The 16,245-nt window shown below is 41.4% G+C and overlaps 1 protein-coding gene across 5 annotated transcripts in view; it reads left to right on the forward strand.

Annotated features, from left to right (window-relative positions):
* Positions 1 to 16,245, forward strand: part of LOC124612307 (protein lingerer) — a 125,551-nt gene that overhangs the window by 92,068 nt on the left and 17,238 nt on the right. For all 5 annotated transcript variants that reach the window (XM_047140423.1, XM_047140424.1, XM_047140426.1 and 2 more), the window contains one exon: positions 5,377 to 5,420. In XM_047140423.1, coding sequence (XP_046996379.1) covers positions 5,377 to 5,382 — 6 coding nt within the window. In that variant the 3' untranslated portion in view covers positions 5,383 to 5,420. The remainder of the gene's footprint in view (positions 1 to 5,376; positions 5,421 to 16,245) is intronic.

The raw sequence follows: 16,245 nt of genomic DNA on the forward strand, positions 1-16,245 counted from the left end.
TCTTTCAGGAGTGCTAGTTCTGCAAGTTTCGCAGGAGAGCTTCTGTAAAGTTTGGAAGGTAGGAGACGCGGTACTGGCAGAAGTAAAGCTGTGAGTACCGGGCGTGAGTCGTGCTTCGGTAGCTCAGTTGGTAGAGCACTTGCCCGCGAAAGGCAAAGGTCCCGAGTTCGAGTCTCGGTCGGGCACACAGTTTTAATCTGCCAGGAAGTTTCATATCAGCGCACACTCCGCTGCAGAGTGAAAATCTCATTCTGGAAACATCCCCCAGGCTGTGGCTAAGCCATGTCTCCGCAATATCCTTTCTTTCAGGAGTGCTAGTTCTGCAAGTTTCGCAGGAGAGCTTCTGTAAAGTTTGGAAGGTAGGAGACGCGGTACTGGCAGAAGTAAAGCTGTGAGTACCGGGCGTGAGTCGTGCTTCGGTAGCTCAGTTGGTAGAGCACTTGCCCGCGAAAGGCAAAGGTCCCGAGTTCGAGTCTCGGTCGGGCACACAGTTTTAATCTGCCAGGAAGTTTCATATCAGTGCACACTCCGCTGCAGAGTGAAAATCTCATTCTGGAAACATCCCCCAGGCTGTGGCTAAGCCATGTCTCCGCAATATCCTTTCTTTCAGGAGTGCTAGTTCTGCAAGTTTCGCAGGAGAGCTTCTGTAAAGTTTGGAAGGTAGGAGACGCGGTACTGGCAGAAGTAAAGCTGTGAGTACCGGGCGTGAGTCGTGCTTCGGTAGCTCAGTTGGTAGAGCACTTGCCCGCGAAAGGCAAAGGTCCCGAGTTCGAGTCTCGGTCGGGCACACAGTTTTAATCTGCCAGGAAGTTTTATCAATCTGTGCCATCATGAAGATGATTTCCAAACTGAAGCTGAATGGCATTTTTCAGCCACCTTGCATGGGAAGGGAGCTAGTGATGGTGTTGGTGGAGCAGTTAAATGACTTGCAGCTCGAGCAAGTCTGCAACGGCCATACAGTGGTCAAATAATGACACCAAAACAACTTTATATGTTTGCCAATGGTAACATAGAAGGAATGAACTTCAAGTTTGCTGTTAAAGAAGATCACAAAAATGAAGAAATGAAACTTAAGGAGAGATTTGAGAAATGCTGCAAAATTGTAGGGACACAAAAACTTCACACTTTTATTCCTTTTAGCAAGGACAAAATAATAACAAAAGTGTATTCAAACTCTGATGATGGTAAAATTGATATATATATATATATATATATATATATATATATATATATATATATATATATATATATATATATATATATATATATATATATATATATATATATATATATATAGTTATGATAGAGGGAAACATTCCACGCGGGAAAAATATATTTAAAAACAAAGATGATGTGACTTACCAAATGAAAGTGCTGGCAGGTCGATAGACACACAAACATACACACAAAATTCAAGCTTTCGCAACAAACTGTTGCCTCATCAGGAAAGAGGGAAGGAGAGGGAAAGACGAAAGGATGTGGGTTTTAAGGGAGAGGGTATGGAGTCATTCCAATCCCGGGAGCGGAAGGACTTACCTTAGGGGAAAAAAAGGACAGGTATACACTCGCGCGCGTGCGCACACACACACACATCCATCCGCACATACACAGACACAAGCAGACATTTGTAAAGGCAGAGAGTTTGGGCAGAGATGTCAGTCGAGGCGGAAGTACAGAGGCAAAGATGTTGAATGACAGGTGAGGTATGAGCGGCGGCAACTTGAAATTAGCGGAGGTTGAGGCCTGGCGGGTAACGAGAAGAGAGGATATACTGAAGGGCAAGTTCCCATCTCCGGAGTTTTGACAGGTTGGTGTTAGTGGGAAGTATCCAGATAACCCGGATGGTGTAACACTGTGCCAACATGTGCTGGCCATGCACCAAGGCATGTTTAGCCACAGGGTGATCCTCATTACCAACAAACACTGTCTGCCTGTGTCCATTCATGCAAATGGACAGTTTGTTGCTGGTCATTCCCACATAGAAAGCTTCACAGTGTAGGCAGGTCAGTTGGTAAATCACGTGGGTGCTTTCACATGTGGCTCTGCCTTTGATCGTGTACACCTTCTGGGTTACAGGACTGGAGTAGGTGGTGGTGGGAGGGTGCATGGGACAGGTTTTACACTGGGGGCGGTTACAAGGGTAGGAGCCAGAGGGTAGGGGAGGTGGTTTGGGGATTTCATAGGGATGAACCAAGAGGTTGCGAAGGTTAGGTGGACGGCGGAAAGACACTTTTGGTGTAGTGGGGAGGATTTCATGAAGGATGGATCTCATTTCAGGGCAGGATTTGAGGAAGCTGTATCCCTGCTGGACAGCCACGTTCAGAGTCTGATCCAGTCCCGGAAAGTATCCTGTCACAAGTGGGGCACTTTTGGGGTTTTTCTGTGGGAGGTTCTGGGTTTGAGGGGATGAGGAAGTGTTTCTGGTTATTTGTTTCTGTACCAGGTCGGGAGGGTAGTTGCGGGATGCGAAAGCTGTTTTCAGGTTGTTGGTGTATTGGTTCAGGGATTCCGGACTGGAGCAGATTCGTTTGCCACGAAGACCTAGGCAGTAGGGGAGTGACCGTTTGATGTGGAATGGGTGGCAGCTGTCATAATGAAGGTACTGTTGCTTGTTGGTGGATTTGATGTGGACGGACGTGTGAATCTGGCCATTGGACAGATGGAGGTCCACGTCAAGGAAAGTGGCATGGGATTTGGAGTAGGATGAGGTGAATCTGATGGAACCAAAGGAGTTGAGGTTGGAGAGGAAATTCTGGAGTTCTTCTTCACTGTGAGTCCAGATCATGAAGATGTCATCAATAAATGTATACCAAACTTTGGGTTGGCAGGCCTGGGTGACCAAGAGGGCTTCCTCTAAGCGACCCATAAATAGGTTGGTGTACGAGGGGGCCATCCTGGTACCCATGGCTGTTCCCTTTAATTGTTGGTATGTCTGGCCTTCGAAAGTGAAGAAGTTGTGCGTCAGGATGAAACTGGCTAAGGTAATGAGGAAAGAGGTTTTAGGTAGGGTGGCAGATGATCGGCGTGAAAGGAAGTGCTCCATCGCAGCAAGGCCCTGGACATGCGGAATATTTGTGTATAAGGAAGTGGCATCAATGGTTATAAGGATGGTTTCCGGGGGTAGCAGATTGGGTAAGGATTCCAGGCGTTTGAAAAGTGGTTGGTGTCTTTGATGAAGGATGGGAGACTGCATGTAATGGGTTGAAGGTGTTGATCTACGTAGGCAGAGATACGTTCTGTGGGGGCTTGGTAACCAGCTACAATGGGGCGGCCGGGTTGATTGGGTTTGTGAATTTTAGGAAGAAGGTAGAAGGTAGGGGTGCGGCGTGTCGGTGGGGTCAGGAGGTTGACGGAGTCAAGTGAAAGGTTTTGCAGGGGGCCTAAGGTTCTGAGGATTCCTTGAAGCTCCGCCTGGACATCAGGAATGGGATTACCTTGGCAAACTTTGTATGTAGTGTTGTCTGAAAGCTGACGCAGTCCCTCAGCCACATACTCCCGACGATCAAGTACCACAGTCGTGGAACCCTTGTCCGCTGGAAGAATGACGATGGATCGGTCAGCCTTCAGATCACGGATAGCCTGGGCTTCAGCAGTGGTGATGTTGGGAGTAGGATTAAGGATTTTTTAAGAAGGATTGAGAGGCAAGGCTGGAAGTCAGAAATTCCTGGAAGGTTGGGAGAGGGTGATTTTGAGGAAAAGGAGGTGGGTCCCGCTGTGACGGAGGATGGAACTGTTCCAGGCAGGGTTCAATTTGAATAGTGTCTTGGGGAGTTGGATCATTAGGAGTAGGATTAGGATCATTTTTCTTCGTGGCAAAGTGATATTGCCAACAGAGACTAAGAGTGTAGGACAGTAAATCTTTGACGAGGGCTGTTTGGTTGAATCTGGGAGTGGGGCTGAAGGTGAGGCCTTTGGATAGGACAGAGGTTTTGGATTGGGAGAGAGGTTTGGAGGAAAGGTTAACTACTGAATTAGGGTGTTGTGGTTCCAGGTTGTGTTGATTGGAATTTTGAGGTTTTGGGGGGAGTGGAGCTGGAAGTGGGAGATTGAGTAGATGGGAGAGACTGGGTCTGTGTGCAATGAGAGGAGGTTGAGGTTTGCTGGAAAGGTTGTGAAGGGTGAGTGAGTTGCCTTTCCAGAGGTGGGAAACCAGGAGATTGGATAGTTTTTTGAGGTGGAGGGTGGCATGCTGTTCTAATTTGTGGTTGGCCTGTAGGAGGATGCTCTGAAGAGCCGGTGTGGATGTGGGAGAGGAAAGATTGAGGACTTTTATTAAGGACAGAAGTTGTCGTGTGTGTTCATTGGCTGAGTTGATGAGTAGGTGACGGATTAGGTGGGTGAGGGCAATGGATTGTTCAGTTTGGAACTGGTATAGGGACTGATGAAAAGAAGGTTTACAGCCAGAGATGGGAACTTTAAGTGTGAGGCCATTGGGGATAATGCCAAATGTCAGACAAGCCTGAGGAAATAAAATATGGGAGCGTAATCTGGCTAGGGCGAAGGCATGTTTGTGGAGGGAATGTAAATAAAACTTAATGGGGTCGTTGTGGGGATGTTGTGAGGGTGACACTTTTCACCTTCTAATACCATGTCACCTTGTCTGACAGTGGGTTTTTTTTTTTTTTTTTTTTTTATATATATATATATATATATATATATATATATATATATATATATATATATATATATATATATAAAAACCAGTGATGTTTGGTATCATGTAAAAGACCTTTAAAAGAGCTTTCCAGTGAAGTAAATTTGATTATTCTAGCTTAATTAGAACACGAGTTGTAAAGAAAACAACACTGTCCTGCAAGTCGGAAATTTGTCATCTTTTCAATTTTTGGAGGTCCATTATTCGGTAACTTTCCGTCAGAAAAATGTGAAAAAATTAATTTGTGTCATGATTTATGAGTAATATATGCATACTTAATTTTAAAAAAAACTGAGAGGGTCAGGTTGTAGCACTTGTTGATTTGACATGGAATTGCCCTTTGACTGTGGAGCTACCGGTTGCTGCAATTGAAGTGTTTCCACAATCAGATGGAGTTAAAAGGTTTTCATTGGCTACCATCGATATTTTTGTCAGTACTGCTGTGAGACAGACAGGGCTCACCCCTACATACTAGAAATAACTAAATAAAATTTTTCATTTGATTTTCATGAGAAGAAAGCAACTTGGTCTTATCATGATGTTTCAGCTACTTTTTAAAAATCACTCTGTTTCTCAAGGCATGGATTTTGTGTGTGTGTGTGTGTGTGTGTGTGTGTGTGTGTGTGTGTGTGTGTGTGTGTGTGTGTGTGTGAGAGAGAGAGAGAGAGAGAGAGAGAGAAGCCTTTCATGTGGTTGATTTAACTATGTTTGTGTTGTTACAGGTTTAGATGAGGATGAGATAGGCACCTGGAGCTGCTGAAAACGGGTATGTTTCATGCTACTTGTGAATTGATACTAAGTGAATTAGATACATAACTCTGCAACAACAAAGAAACTTTTCTTTTATGAATTCAGCTCTGGTTTCAGCTTTACGCTATCATAAGGTACATTGTGATCAATCCTTAATGCAACTGCTGCCTGGCAGGGATTTTGTTGGCCGACGGGCACTGACATGGAGTACATTTCCCCTGTGCTGCAAGGCCTTTGTTTGCACAGGTAGCACATGTTTGTTAGCCAACATAATATAATTTAGTGAGTGAAAATGTTTCAAATGAAATTGTGAAGTACAAGTATTCTGTTTACCAAAGAGTATTATAGTATGATCCATATGTGCATACAGAATCAACACGTGCAGTGAAGACATTATTTCAAGAAACAAGAATTGTTCTTGACAGGAAACATACACAATAATTTACAGTATTCACAGAAGGAAACATACGCAACCATTTACAGTACTCACAGAAGTAACTGGATAACATTGGGCATGCTCTGGAAGGATCTAAAATAAATCAGTTTGACATCTTTCTAGCAAATGGGAATTTCTTATGGATCTGTTCAAATGGCATTTAAGTTTATGAAGTTACAACCTTATAAAATAACTGTAGGCCAAGACCCTGCAAAAAGGTTGCATTTTGTCACTAAATTTTGAATAAGATGCATCACAGGGAAATTGACTCTCACCTAACTTTCTTTTTGCATGACTCATGGTCCCATGTAGATGGATAAATTAATTCACAAAATCTGGAATGTCTTACATAATTCATGACTTTGTTCAAGACACAATTATCACTAACAACACATGGCGTTTCTCTGATTTAACCCCCAGTGTTCTCTGATTTAACCCCCTGCGAATTTTCTCTCTTGGGGGCATTAAAAGAGAGAGCATACAAATCAGATCCACACACTTTAGGTGAACTTAAATCTAATGCTTGTCAAAAAATTGCTGTCATATCTTAAGAGGTAACTGCAGAGTCAATGGCCAATTTCCTTAGCAGGTGTCAGAAACACTCGCACAACAAAAGAAGACAGTTCCAGCATTTCCTTGCGTAATGCAAGTCAGTTATTTATTTTTCTTTTTAAGCATATATGTTAAATAACTTGACACAATCATACTATATTTACTGCAGATCTCCTGTAACCCACACTGTGGACACAGTAGCCAGCCGCACGCTGCGATAGTGGTTACATTATAGATTTATCACCCCGTATGTAAGAGGAAAATAAAAATAGTTACTTCGTCTGTATGTTCAAATGAGACTGAACTTTGAACTGATCTTCACTGAGGTCAGATACTATCAGTCTTTCCATTCTCAGTGTATGATTTATGTTGGTACTTCGTAACTGTATTATTAAACTGGTGGTTCACTTATGTTCTTACCTGCTAACACTTGTATTCTTTGGAAAGGGTTGTATTACATTCTTCTAAAAGTTTGAGGTGCTGTATATACCCATCTATAATACGAGGTTTCTTCCCCAAATTCTTCGCTCAAAAAAAGTTCAGGACCATCTTACATTCGCAAATTAAACTATTCTTGCTGAGGTCAACTTTTTTACGTTCTCTGATTGATTAGTACAGGAGTCATCTTACATTTACAGATGAAGCTTTTGCAGTTGATGTCACACAGAGATTTAATTTGAAAAGTTTGTAAGGGCAGGAAGGAACAGTGAGAGCAGCTTGGCCGAACACTACGACAAATATGGCAAGTGGAGTGAGCGGACACCGCGTTTCATTCTGTGGCCAACTGTGTAAATGTATATCGCGGACATTCATTTTTTATGAACATGTACCAGTTTAAACTACAGTTTGCCTGAATCCATTTGTAGTCGAAAAATTGACTTCAAAATTATGCAAATACCCGACAATAGTATATATTTCTACGGGAGACTAGTAATGCTAACAGATGTAAATTTGCGTAGAATACTTGGAACGTGGCACAGCAAAACGAAACCAAGCTTCAACAACATTTCTAGAACTGTTACCACTCTACTACACTGTTGATTTTCGAGGCTGGCTGTTATATCAATTGCTGCGGATTCATCTGTATGGAGCCCAGAAGACATTGTATTGTCATTAAATTTGCTTGTATTGTCAGCACTGTAAGAACTATAAATTGTTGTAAATTGTAGCAATCAATAATGGATATGAATTAAAGCCAAGGCTGTGTAGAGAAAAGTGGACCTAACAGTTGCAGTTCACAATTGTTTGACGCAAACATACAGTACTATTTTTAAGCTAATCATGATTAGTGTGCAGCAGGAAGTTAATGTAGTGCCACATAAAGTAATGTTCATAGGTGGTTTCAGATAAAGAATAAATTAAATAAAGCTAATTCTACACAACAAATTTTCAAGGGACTGATGCGGGGAAGGTTTTAAGTACCGGAACAGTAGAATGTTCAGTACACGCAAGAGAAATGCAATGAAGGCTTCCCAATTAATCTATAAATTACCTGAGTGCATTGAAGATGAAAGAGGAATTTTCCAACTGTGTGTATTGTTTAATTCAAAGCAAGTACCGGCAGGATGATGAGGAGGGTGGGGCAGAACAATGCTACTTCTGCAACTTCTTGTGACATTTCACGTTAAACAAATTGTATATTAATGTAGCGCCATCCTCGACTATTTAAAGAATTGAATTTCCGTGTTTGATGTCACATCTCCTTAACTATGAGTCGTGCAGTAATAGAAATTTTCATGTACATCCAATGGTATATGTAGATATTGTGTGCAAAATGTGCCGGAATAGCATTTTAGTAAAAAAGGAAATGTAGTAGTCAATAAACTTTTTGCTTCGATGATTTTTTGGGAGATGTCAGTGAGTAAAAGTTTTGAAAAGATTTGAAATTCTGTGTAAAGTTTGTTGGACGTCACTAAGTGTTCTCATTATCAAATACTAGATGGGTTATTTGCTTGCTGTGAGTTATGCAGCTTGAAGACACATACGAGTTTGTAACTTTAATACTTGACTTATCGTGTTAAATCCTTTATGTAAGATAATACGTCTTCAGGAGAAGATTGACAGTATTTTAAATTACTGAATTGTCAATAAAGATACGTAGTAATGAAAATAAAACTTTTATTGCTTCTGATAGCCATTATATACACAACCTGCAACTGGGAAACCATTTAGTAACACAGATAACCAGTTTAAGGAAACGGTACCACTATTTGCTGGGACTTATTCACACCATCGATCAGGTGTCTGTTTATTTTGATCTGTTAAGGGGACATCTCATCAGGTAGCAAAGAAACAGACCTGGTAATAATAGGCTATTTTCCTTTGTTAAAAGTGTAGTATGGATTTTTATTGATGATTACACATTAAAATAACATTTTCAGTAAATATTCTCACAAAATATATTGTTATTTTTATGAAATTTAAAGCTAAAAAATCATTACATTCTAAGATTTGGCCACATGATTGAAAATGCTCTTGTTATTGGCTGAAGCTCTGGTGAGTTAGATGAACCTATACTTGTCTATAGGAGTGTTAGCCTAAGTTGCTAGTGTCTGTCCATACTTTCATACTAACAGTTGTTTAGTGATGGAAAACACATTTACAGCTTTTAAATAACAGTGAAAAAGAATTTTGTGAAGGCTGATGGTGGAAAATGTACGAAAGTTGACGCATTTTTGGTCTCTCTGTTCTTCAAAAACAACCTATATTTTTGTATTTCGGAAGTAAGAAACATGAAAATTGTATTGGATTGAGTGGGATGGATGTGTGACAGAGTAAGTCACAGAATTGCCTTAAAACTTAGGGAATCTGGAACTGGGTTATTTGCTTGGACCATGCTGAAAAGGTTTTTCAGATCAACTTGTGAAAGCCTGCACAATAAAACACAGTTGATACTTCTTCATTCAGAAGATAACTCTGATCAATTGTTGTGGTAGTTGCCAGAACTACTACTAAATGGGCACCTGTTTTGTAAATTTTCAAATAGCATAATAGTATAAAGTATGCAATTGATGCAGCAGAACCTTAATTTGTCTAAGTATCTATGCATTTCCAGCAAGTTTGATTAATTCTGGGACAGCAACTTGTGTCAACCATATTGTGTAGAAACATCCAAAGTTTTGCAAGATTCACTTTGTATTTTATTAAGACTGGCTTTGGGTTACTTGAACCCATTTTCTAGCTATGGACGGTTCGGATGCTGTCGTACTATGGCAGGATGTCAGTAAGGAATAACTGGCAGTAGGATTTCATATCTATTATTTTATTTCTCCCTGTCTTGTCAAAATGTAGACATTCAGTTCATAACCAACAGATTGTGGTAAAAGTCCGCATATGTCCCTGGAAATATCCTACAGTTTAAAGAAACTGCAAAAAGGTAGGAAATTAAGTACAGGGACCTGGAAAAGATGAAAGAAGCAGAGGTTGTTGAGACTTCAGAGGGAGTGCCAAGCAACAATTTACTGGAACGGGAGAGGCATACAGTAAAAGATAGATTGGTAGCTTTAAGAGAGGAAATAGTTAAGGGACAGAGGATCGAATATGTAGAAAGACAAGGCCTATTAAAAATCCCCAATGGCACATGAGCTTCTGAATTTAGTTGATGGAAAGGTGAAACTATAAAAAATGCAGTAAATGAAGCAGGTGGAAGGGAATACTAACATCTAAAAAATGAGATTGACAGGAAGTGCAAAATGGCTAAGCAGGAATCGCTACAAGACAAATGTAAGGATTTAGAAGCATATTTAACTAGGGGAATGATAGATATCATCTACAGGAAAATTAAAGAAGCATTTGGAGAAAAGAGAAGCAACTGTATGAATAACAAGAGCTCAGATGGAAAACCAGTCCTAAACAAAGAAGAGAAAGCTGAAAGACGTAAGTAGTATTTAGAGCGTCTGTACAAGGTAGATACAGACAATATTATAGGAATGGAATAGAGCGTAGATGAAAATGGGATGGGAGATACGCTAACTAAGAGTAGAATTTCACAGAACACTGAAAGACCTAAGTCAAAAAGGGGCCTCAGCAGCAAATGACATTCCATCAGAACTACTGACATCTTTGGGAGAGCTAGCCATGGCAAGTCTTCCATCTGGTGTTCAAGATATGTGAGACAGGCAACATTACCAAACCATCAGTGTATTAAGTTATAGTTGCAAAATACTAACACACATTCTTTACAGAAGAATAGAAAAGCTGGTGGAAGCCAACCTTGGGGAAGATCAGTTTGGATTCCGGAGAAATGTACGGACAATCGAGGCAATACTGACCTAACAACTTATGTTAGAAGATGGGTTAAGGAAAGGCAAACCTATGTGTGTAGCATTTGTAAACTTAGAGGAAGCTTCTGATTGTAATGACTTGAATACACTCTTTTGAATTCTGAAGGTAACAGGCGTACAACACAGGGACTGTTACTGCTTCAGCCAACACTGTGATAAGTTGTGTTGTCATATGTCCAAGAGAGTGGCAGTAATATAATATAAATAGCAAGCTAGCTGAGGGAAAAGATTTACGATCGGTGCAAGAAAATGACTCTGATTCCGAGCTAGCAGCAGAACCCCACAGTGGGACGATTAACTATGAGATAATTAACAATTGAATAAGCATTGGACTGGGATCTGGTGTGACTGTGCTGTCTAATGCTTTCAGTGGGTCATTACTGTAGATAAGATTTGTACATGGCAATAGATTGAGGTAATTAAAATTTATATTATGTTGTTTAATTTATCTTATATAAGTTTATTTTATCAACATTTAAGTAAAAGAAAATTGAGCTAAAATTTTGTTAGTCTCAGGGAACCTCTCCTTTAACCAGAGGGGTGATGGGGAAGAGTAGTGTAGTTTTTCAACTATAAGAATAGTTCACACACACACACACACACACACACACACACACACACACACACACAGAGAGAGAAAGAGACAGAGAGAGAGAGAGAGAGAGAGAAATCACGATAGTTATAGGTGAGTATGCAGGTCTTCTATTTAGTTTATCACTCCATTCGCTATGATCAAAAAATCATTGAAAGGACTCCTTTAGGTACTTGCGGGACATGGTGATACAACATGAACAACTGTTTGTTATTCAGCAGTACAATCACAAGATGATGGTGACATAACTTCGTTCATTGTCAGTTCTCTCATAGATATCAATAATTCTGAAGAAATGTTACCTACTCCAGGGGCTCAGTTTTGACGTGGATCTTTCAGTGCAGTGTCAGATTCTTGGAGTACCACACCTCCATCTCATCTATTTCATCTTCCCTTTCTATAACATTGTCATCAAGTATTTTCCCTTTGTATAGCTCTTCTTTATATGCCATCCGCCTTTCAGCCTTTCCGTCTTTGTTTAGTGGCTTCTCAACTTAGTTCTTGATATTCAAACAGCTGTTTCTCTTTTCTCCAAAGGTATCCTAAATGATTTTTAGGTGGCTTGTACATTTTTACCAGTCATGCATGCTTGTATGGCCAGGCATTATGTTGTCTTCCAGCTGTACCACCATAACCATTTTGTACTTTGTCACTCTTTTTTAAACATTTGTATTCCCTTTTGCTTACTTCATTTGCTGCACTTTTATGTTTTATCTTTTCATCAATGAAATAAAATCTCTCATGTGTTATCAGAGGTTTGTTGTTGGGGAATTGAATTGGTGTTTATCCCAAGTGACAGCTGCAGTACACACATGCACCTGCTTTCTGCTTGAAGAAAGCATACACTCCTGGAAATGGAAAAAAGAACACATTGACACCGGTGTGTCAGACCCACCATACTTGCTCCGGACACTGCGAGAGGGCTGTACAAGCAATGATCACACGCACGGCACAGCGGACACACCAGGAACCGCGGTGTTGGCCGTCGAATGGCGCTAGCTGCGCAGCATTTGTGCACCGCCGCCGTCAGTGTCAGCCAGTTTCCCGTGACATACGGAGCTCCATCGCAGTCTTTAACACTGGTAGCATGCCGCGACAGCGTGGACGTGAACCGTATGTGCAGTTGACGGACTTTGAGCGAGGGCGTATAGTGGGCATGCGGGAGGCCGGGTGGACGTACCGCCGAATTGCTCAACACGTGGGGCGTGAGGTCTCCACAGTACATCGATGTTGTCGCCAGTGGTCGGCGGAAGGTGCACGTGCCCGTCGACCTGGGACCGGACCGCAGCGACGCACGGATGCACGCCAAGACCGTAGGATCCTACGCAGTGCCGTAGGGGACCGCACCGCCACTTCCCAGCAAATTAGGGACACTGTTGCTCCTGGGGTATCGGTGAGGACCATTCGCAACCGTCTCCATGAAGCTGGGCTACGGTCCCGCACACCGTTAGGCCGTCTTCCGCTCACGCCCCAACATGGTGCAGCCCGCCTCCAGTGGTGTCGCGACAGGCGTGAATGGAGGGACGAATGGAGACGTGTCGTCTTCAGCGATGAGAGTCGCTTCTGCCTTGGTGCCAATGATGGTAGTATGCGTGTTTGGCGCCGTGCAGGTGAGCGCCACAATCAGGACTGCATACGACCGAGGCACACAGGGCCAACACCCGGCATCATGGTGTGGGGAGCGATCTCCTACACTGGCCGTACACCACTGGTGATCGTCGAGGGGACACTGAATAGTGCACGGTACATCCAAACCGTCATCGAACCCATCGTTCTACCATTCATAGACCGGCAAGGGAACTTGCTGTTCCAACAGGACAATGCACGTCCGCATGTATCCCGTGCCACCCAACGTGCTCTAGAAGGTGTAAGTCAACTACCCTGGCCAGCAACATCTCCGGATCTGTCCCCCATTGAGCATGTTTGGGACTGGATGAAGCGTCGTCTCATGCGGTCTGCACGTCCAGCACGAACGCTGGTCCAACTGAGGCGCCAGGTGGAAATGGCATGGCAAGCCGTTCCACAGGACTACATCCAGCATCTCTACGATCGTCTCCATGGGAGAATAGCAGCCTGCATTGCTGCGAAAGGTGGATATACACTGTACTAGTGCCGACATTGTGCATGCTCTGTTGCCTGTGTCTATGTGCCTGTGGTTCTGTCAGTGTGATCATGTGATGTATCTGACCCCAGGAATGTGTCAATAAAGTTTCCCCTTCCTGGGACAATGAATTCACGGTGTTCTTATTTCAATTTCCAGGAGTGTATATCCTGCAAATTATGTCTCTCTTGCGTATGCTGAATTTATCATTTCCCCCGACAATCAGTGATGACAACTCACAACAAATGGAAACAAAATTCACTAAACAGCTTGCTATGATCACATTTAATGTCCGCATTAACTGCGGCATTCGCAGTAAAGCACTCTGAAAACTATTGAACACTCATTGGCTGTCAGAGAATTTGTGATGTAGGTGCGCAGAACAAGCCTAAACTCGACCGCCATTGTTCATGACTTACTGCAGATTCCATCACCTTAATTTCTCTCGTGTTTCTTGAACCAAGTATTAGCAATGATTAGATTGTGCTCTGTGCAAAATTCTACCAGGTGGCTTCTCTGTTTATTCCTCTCCCTCACCCCACGTTCTCCAACTATTTTCTTTTGTCTTCCTTTTCCTACAGTCAGGTTCCATTCCCCCATCTCAATTAAATTTTTATCTCCCCCAACAAACTGAATGATTTCTTGTTTCTGCTACTACTTTTAAACTGTTCTTATACAATTGTGCGTAGGTTTCCTTGTTGCAAGTTTGGCACACACGAGGAATTCACAATGCAGTTACCACTTCTGACTCCCTTACCATGTAAATATAAGAAAGAAATTTATCATTATGTAGATAATTGTTTGACAGACCTGATTCTCTGTATCCTTTTTTTATAAATTGACAGTCCGAAGATAATGACGCTTGTCGAAACTTTCAACTACACTGTGACATTCTCTTGTGAATCTGTAGGAAAAAATATAAAAATAAGGACATAAGTCGGTCACTTTGTCTTCAATATGATGTCATTTCTTCCAAAGTTTCTTGTTTTCAGACCTTGGTTGGACAACTTGGTGCTTTGTCATGAACATCAACTACTGCTTGAAAACGGCATATTAGTCAAAATTACACAAAGGTATGCTAGCAACCACATTTCCAAGCAACAAAATGGAAGTTATTTCTAAATCCAAAGCAGGCACAAATAAGTATTCCGGTTAACTTACTCACATGCAGGTGCCACCTCAGTCTGAATATCTAAGAACATCGCACGTGGAATCTCATCAATTATGTGCCCACTAATGGTGTGTGTTTCTGGGGCCTTTAAGCCATTGTGATTTGTTTTAGAGTTGCATAATATGGGACTCTGTAAGATTAAAGATGTAAGCTGTTCTCTGTGAAACCAATTGTTGGTCTGGCTGTGTCTGGTATTGATGTGATTTGACCTGTTATCAGCAAACATCACAGTTTGTGAAGAGCCCTTTAATGCACAGATAAACCATTTATCTAGCAGCCTGAGCACAAAAGTCTGTAAGACGCAATATTTAGTGTTTCCTCCCTCTGAATTAAGTCTTTACTGTTTGTGACCTTCTGTATTAGAACTTTTTTAAGTTCACAGAAAATTTCAGCATGGTATTTTTTCTTGTTCACTTCAAACTGAACAAAGTTCATGAGATAAAATTTATTGCTTTCACAATAAAGATGACTTTACATAAGCCAATTTTGAACTACTATTAAAAGGCTATTCTACATCTACATCCGTATTCTACAAACAATTATGAAGTGCATGCCAGGTTGTACTTACTGTGGAACAACATGTTATGGTTTCTTCCCATTTCAGTCATGCTTCCCATTTCAATGATGTATGGAGTGTGGGAAGAATGATTGATTAAATGTCTGTGTGTACTGTAATTAAACTTGTCTCAGTCTCTGTGCTGGAAGAAGAATATCTTCAGATTCTTCCGTTAACCCCGAAGTACTGTGGATGCGGACATGAACAAGATTACTATTGAGATGTCTTTCAGACAACCTTTTTATTTGCTATATCTGAAATCATTGTTTTGCTGAATATATATTTTCATGACTTTTGCAACTTGATGAATAAGTTGCACACCTTTGGTTGTACTATAAAACATGATCATCTTGGGTTTACCTGAGTCAGGGTCGTTTTCAGTTCAGCACAGAAAGATTTTTGAAATTGCTGCTGATGTGTCTACTTCCTTTCTTTCCTCCTGATCATCTGGATTTTTGAATCTTAATGCAGATAATACAATAATAAATCTTTATGTGAAAAGGTTTCTGCTTGTTCCATCTGCTGTAAACCGATTTGTTCCCTGATTTGAAAATGGATGAATACACTCTTCTTTTTCTTCCTGTTCTTGCATCTGTGCATGGTCAGCATATTAAGAAATTGACTTGGCATGGTAATTTATGGGATGGCCATGGCCTTCCTGTTGCCACCCTGTTACTTCCAGTACTGCGTGTGTATAATGGTATTCATGTGAATGTGTACGAAAGCTTTCCTGAATGTTTGCGGAACTTGTAGCTGAGGTAGGATTTAAGTACCAGTCCAGTATTCATGTAGTTGAATGTAGGAAACTGCGTAAAACCAGAACCAGGGTGGCAGGCACACGAACCCTCACCATTAATCCATGTGGCGGATTCGATCAGAAGTCCAGTGCATCTTCCTATCCTGGAAGCAGGTTGTTAATGGGCAAAGCTATCCTAGTGGCTAAATTGGCTAAAAACACTACCAGTCCGACAAGTGTCTTCAATGAAATCATCTTGTAGATACAGTAAGTGATAATTAATTTACTGTGCTCTAAGTGTTTTTCAGGTTTGTTCATAGAATGATTTCATATGAAGTATCTTGACTAGAGAACAGATTCCATACCTTCAAAGCAGCAGGAATTTTTCTGATACTTTCTCCATTTCTTTCATTA

The sequence above is a fragment of the Schistocerca americana genome, chromosome 4, assembly GCF_021461395.2.
Source record: "Schistocerca americana isolate TAMUIC-IGC-003095 chromosome 4, iqSchAmer2.1, whole genome shotgun sequence".
Taxonomy (NCBI): Eukaryota; Metazoa; Arthropoda; class Insecta; order Orthoptera; family Acrididae; genus Schistocerca; species Schistocerca americana.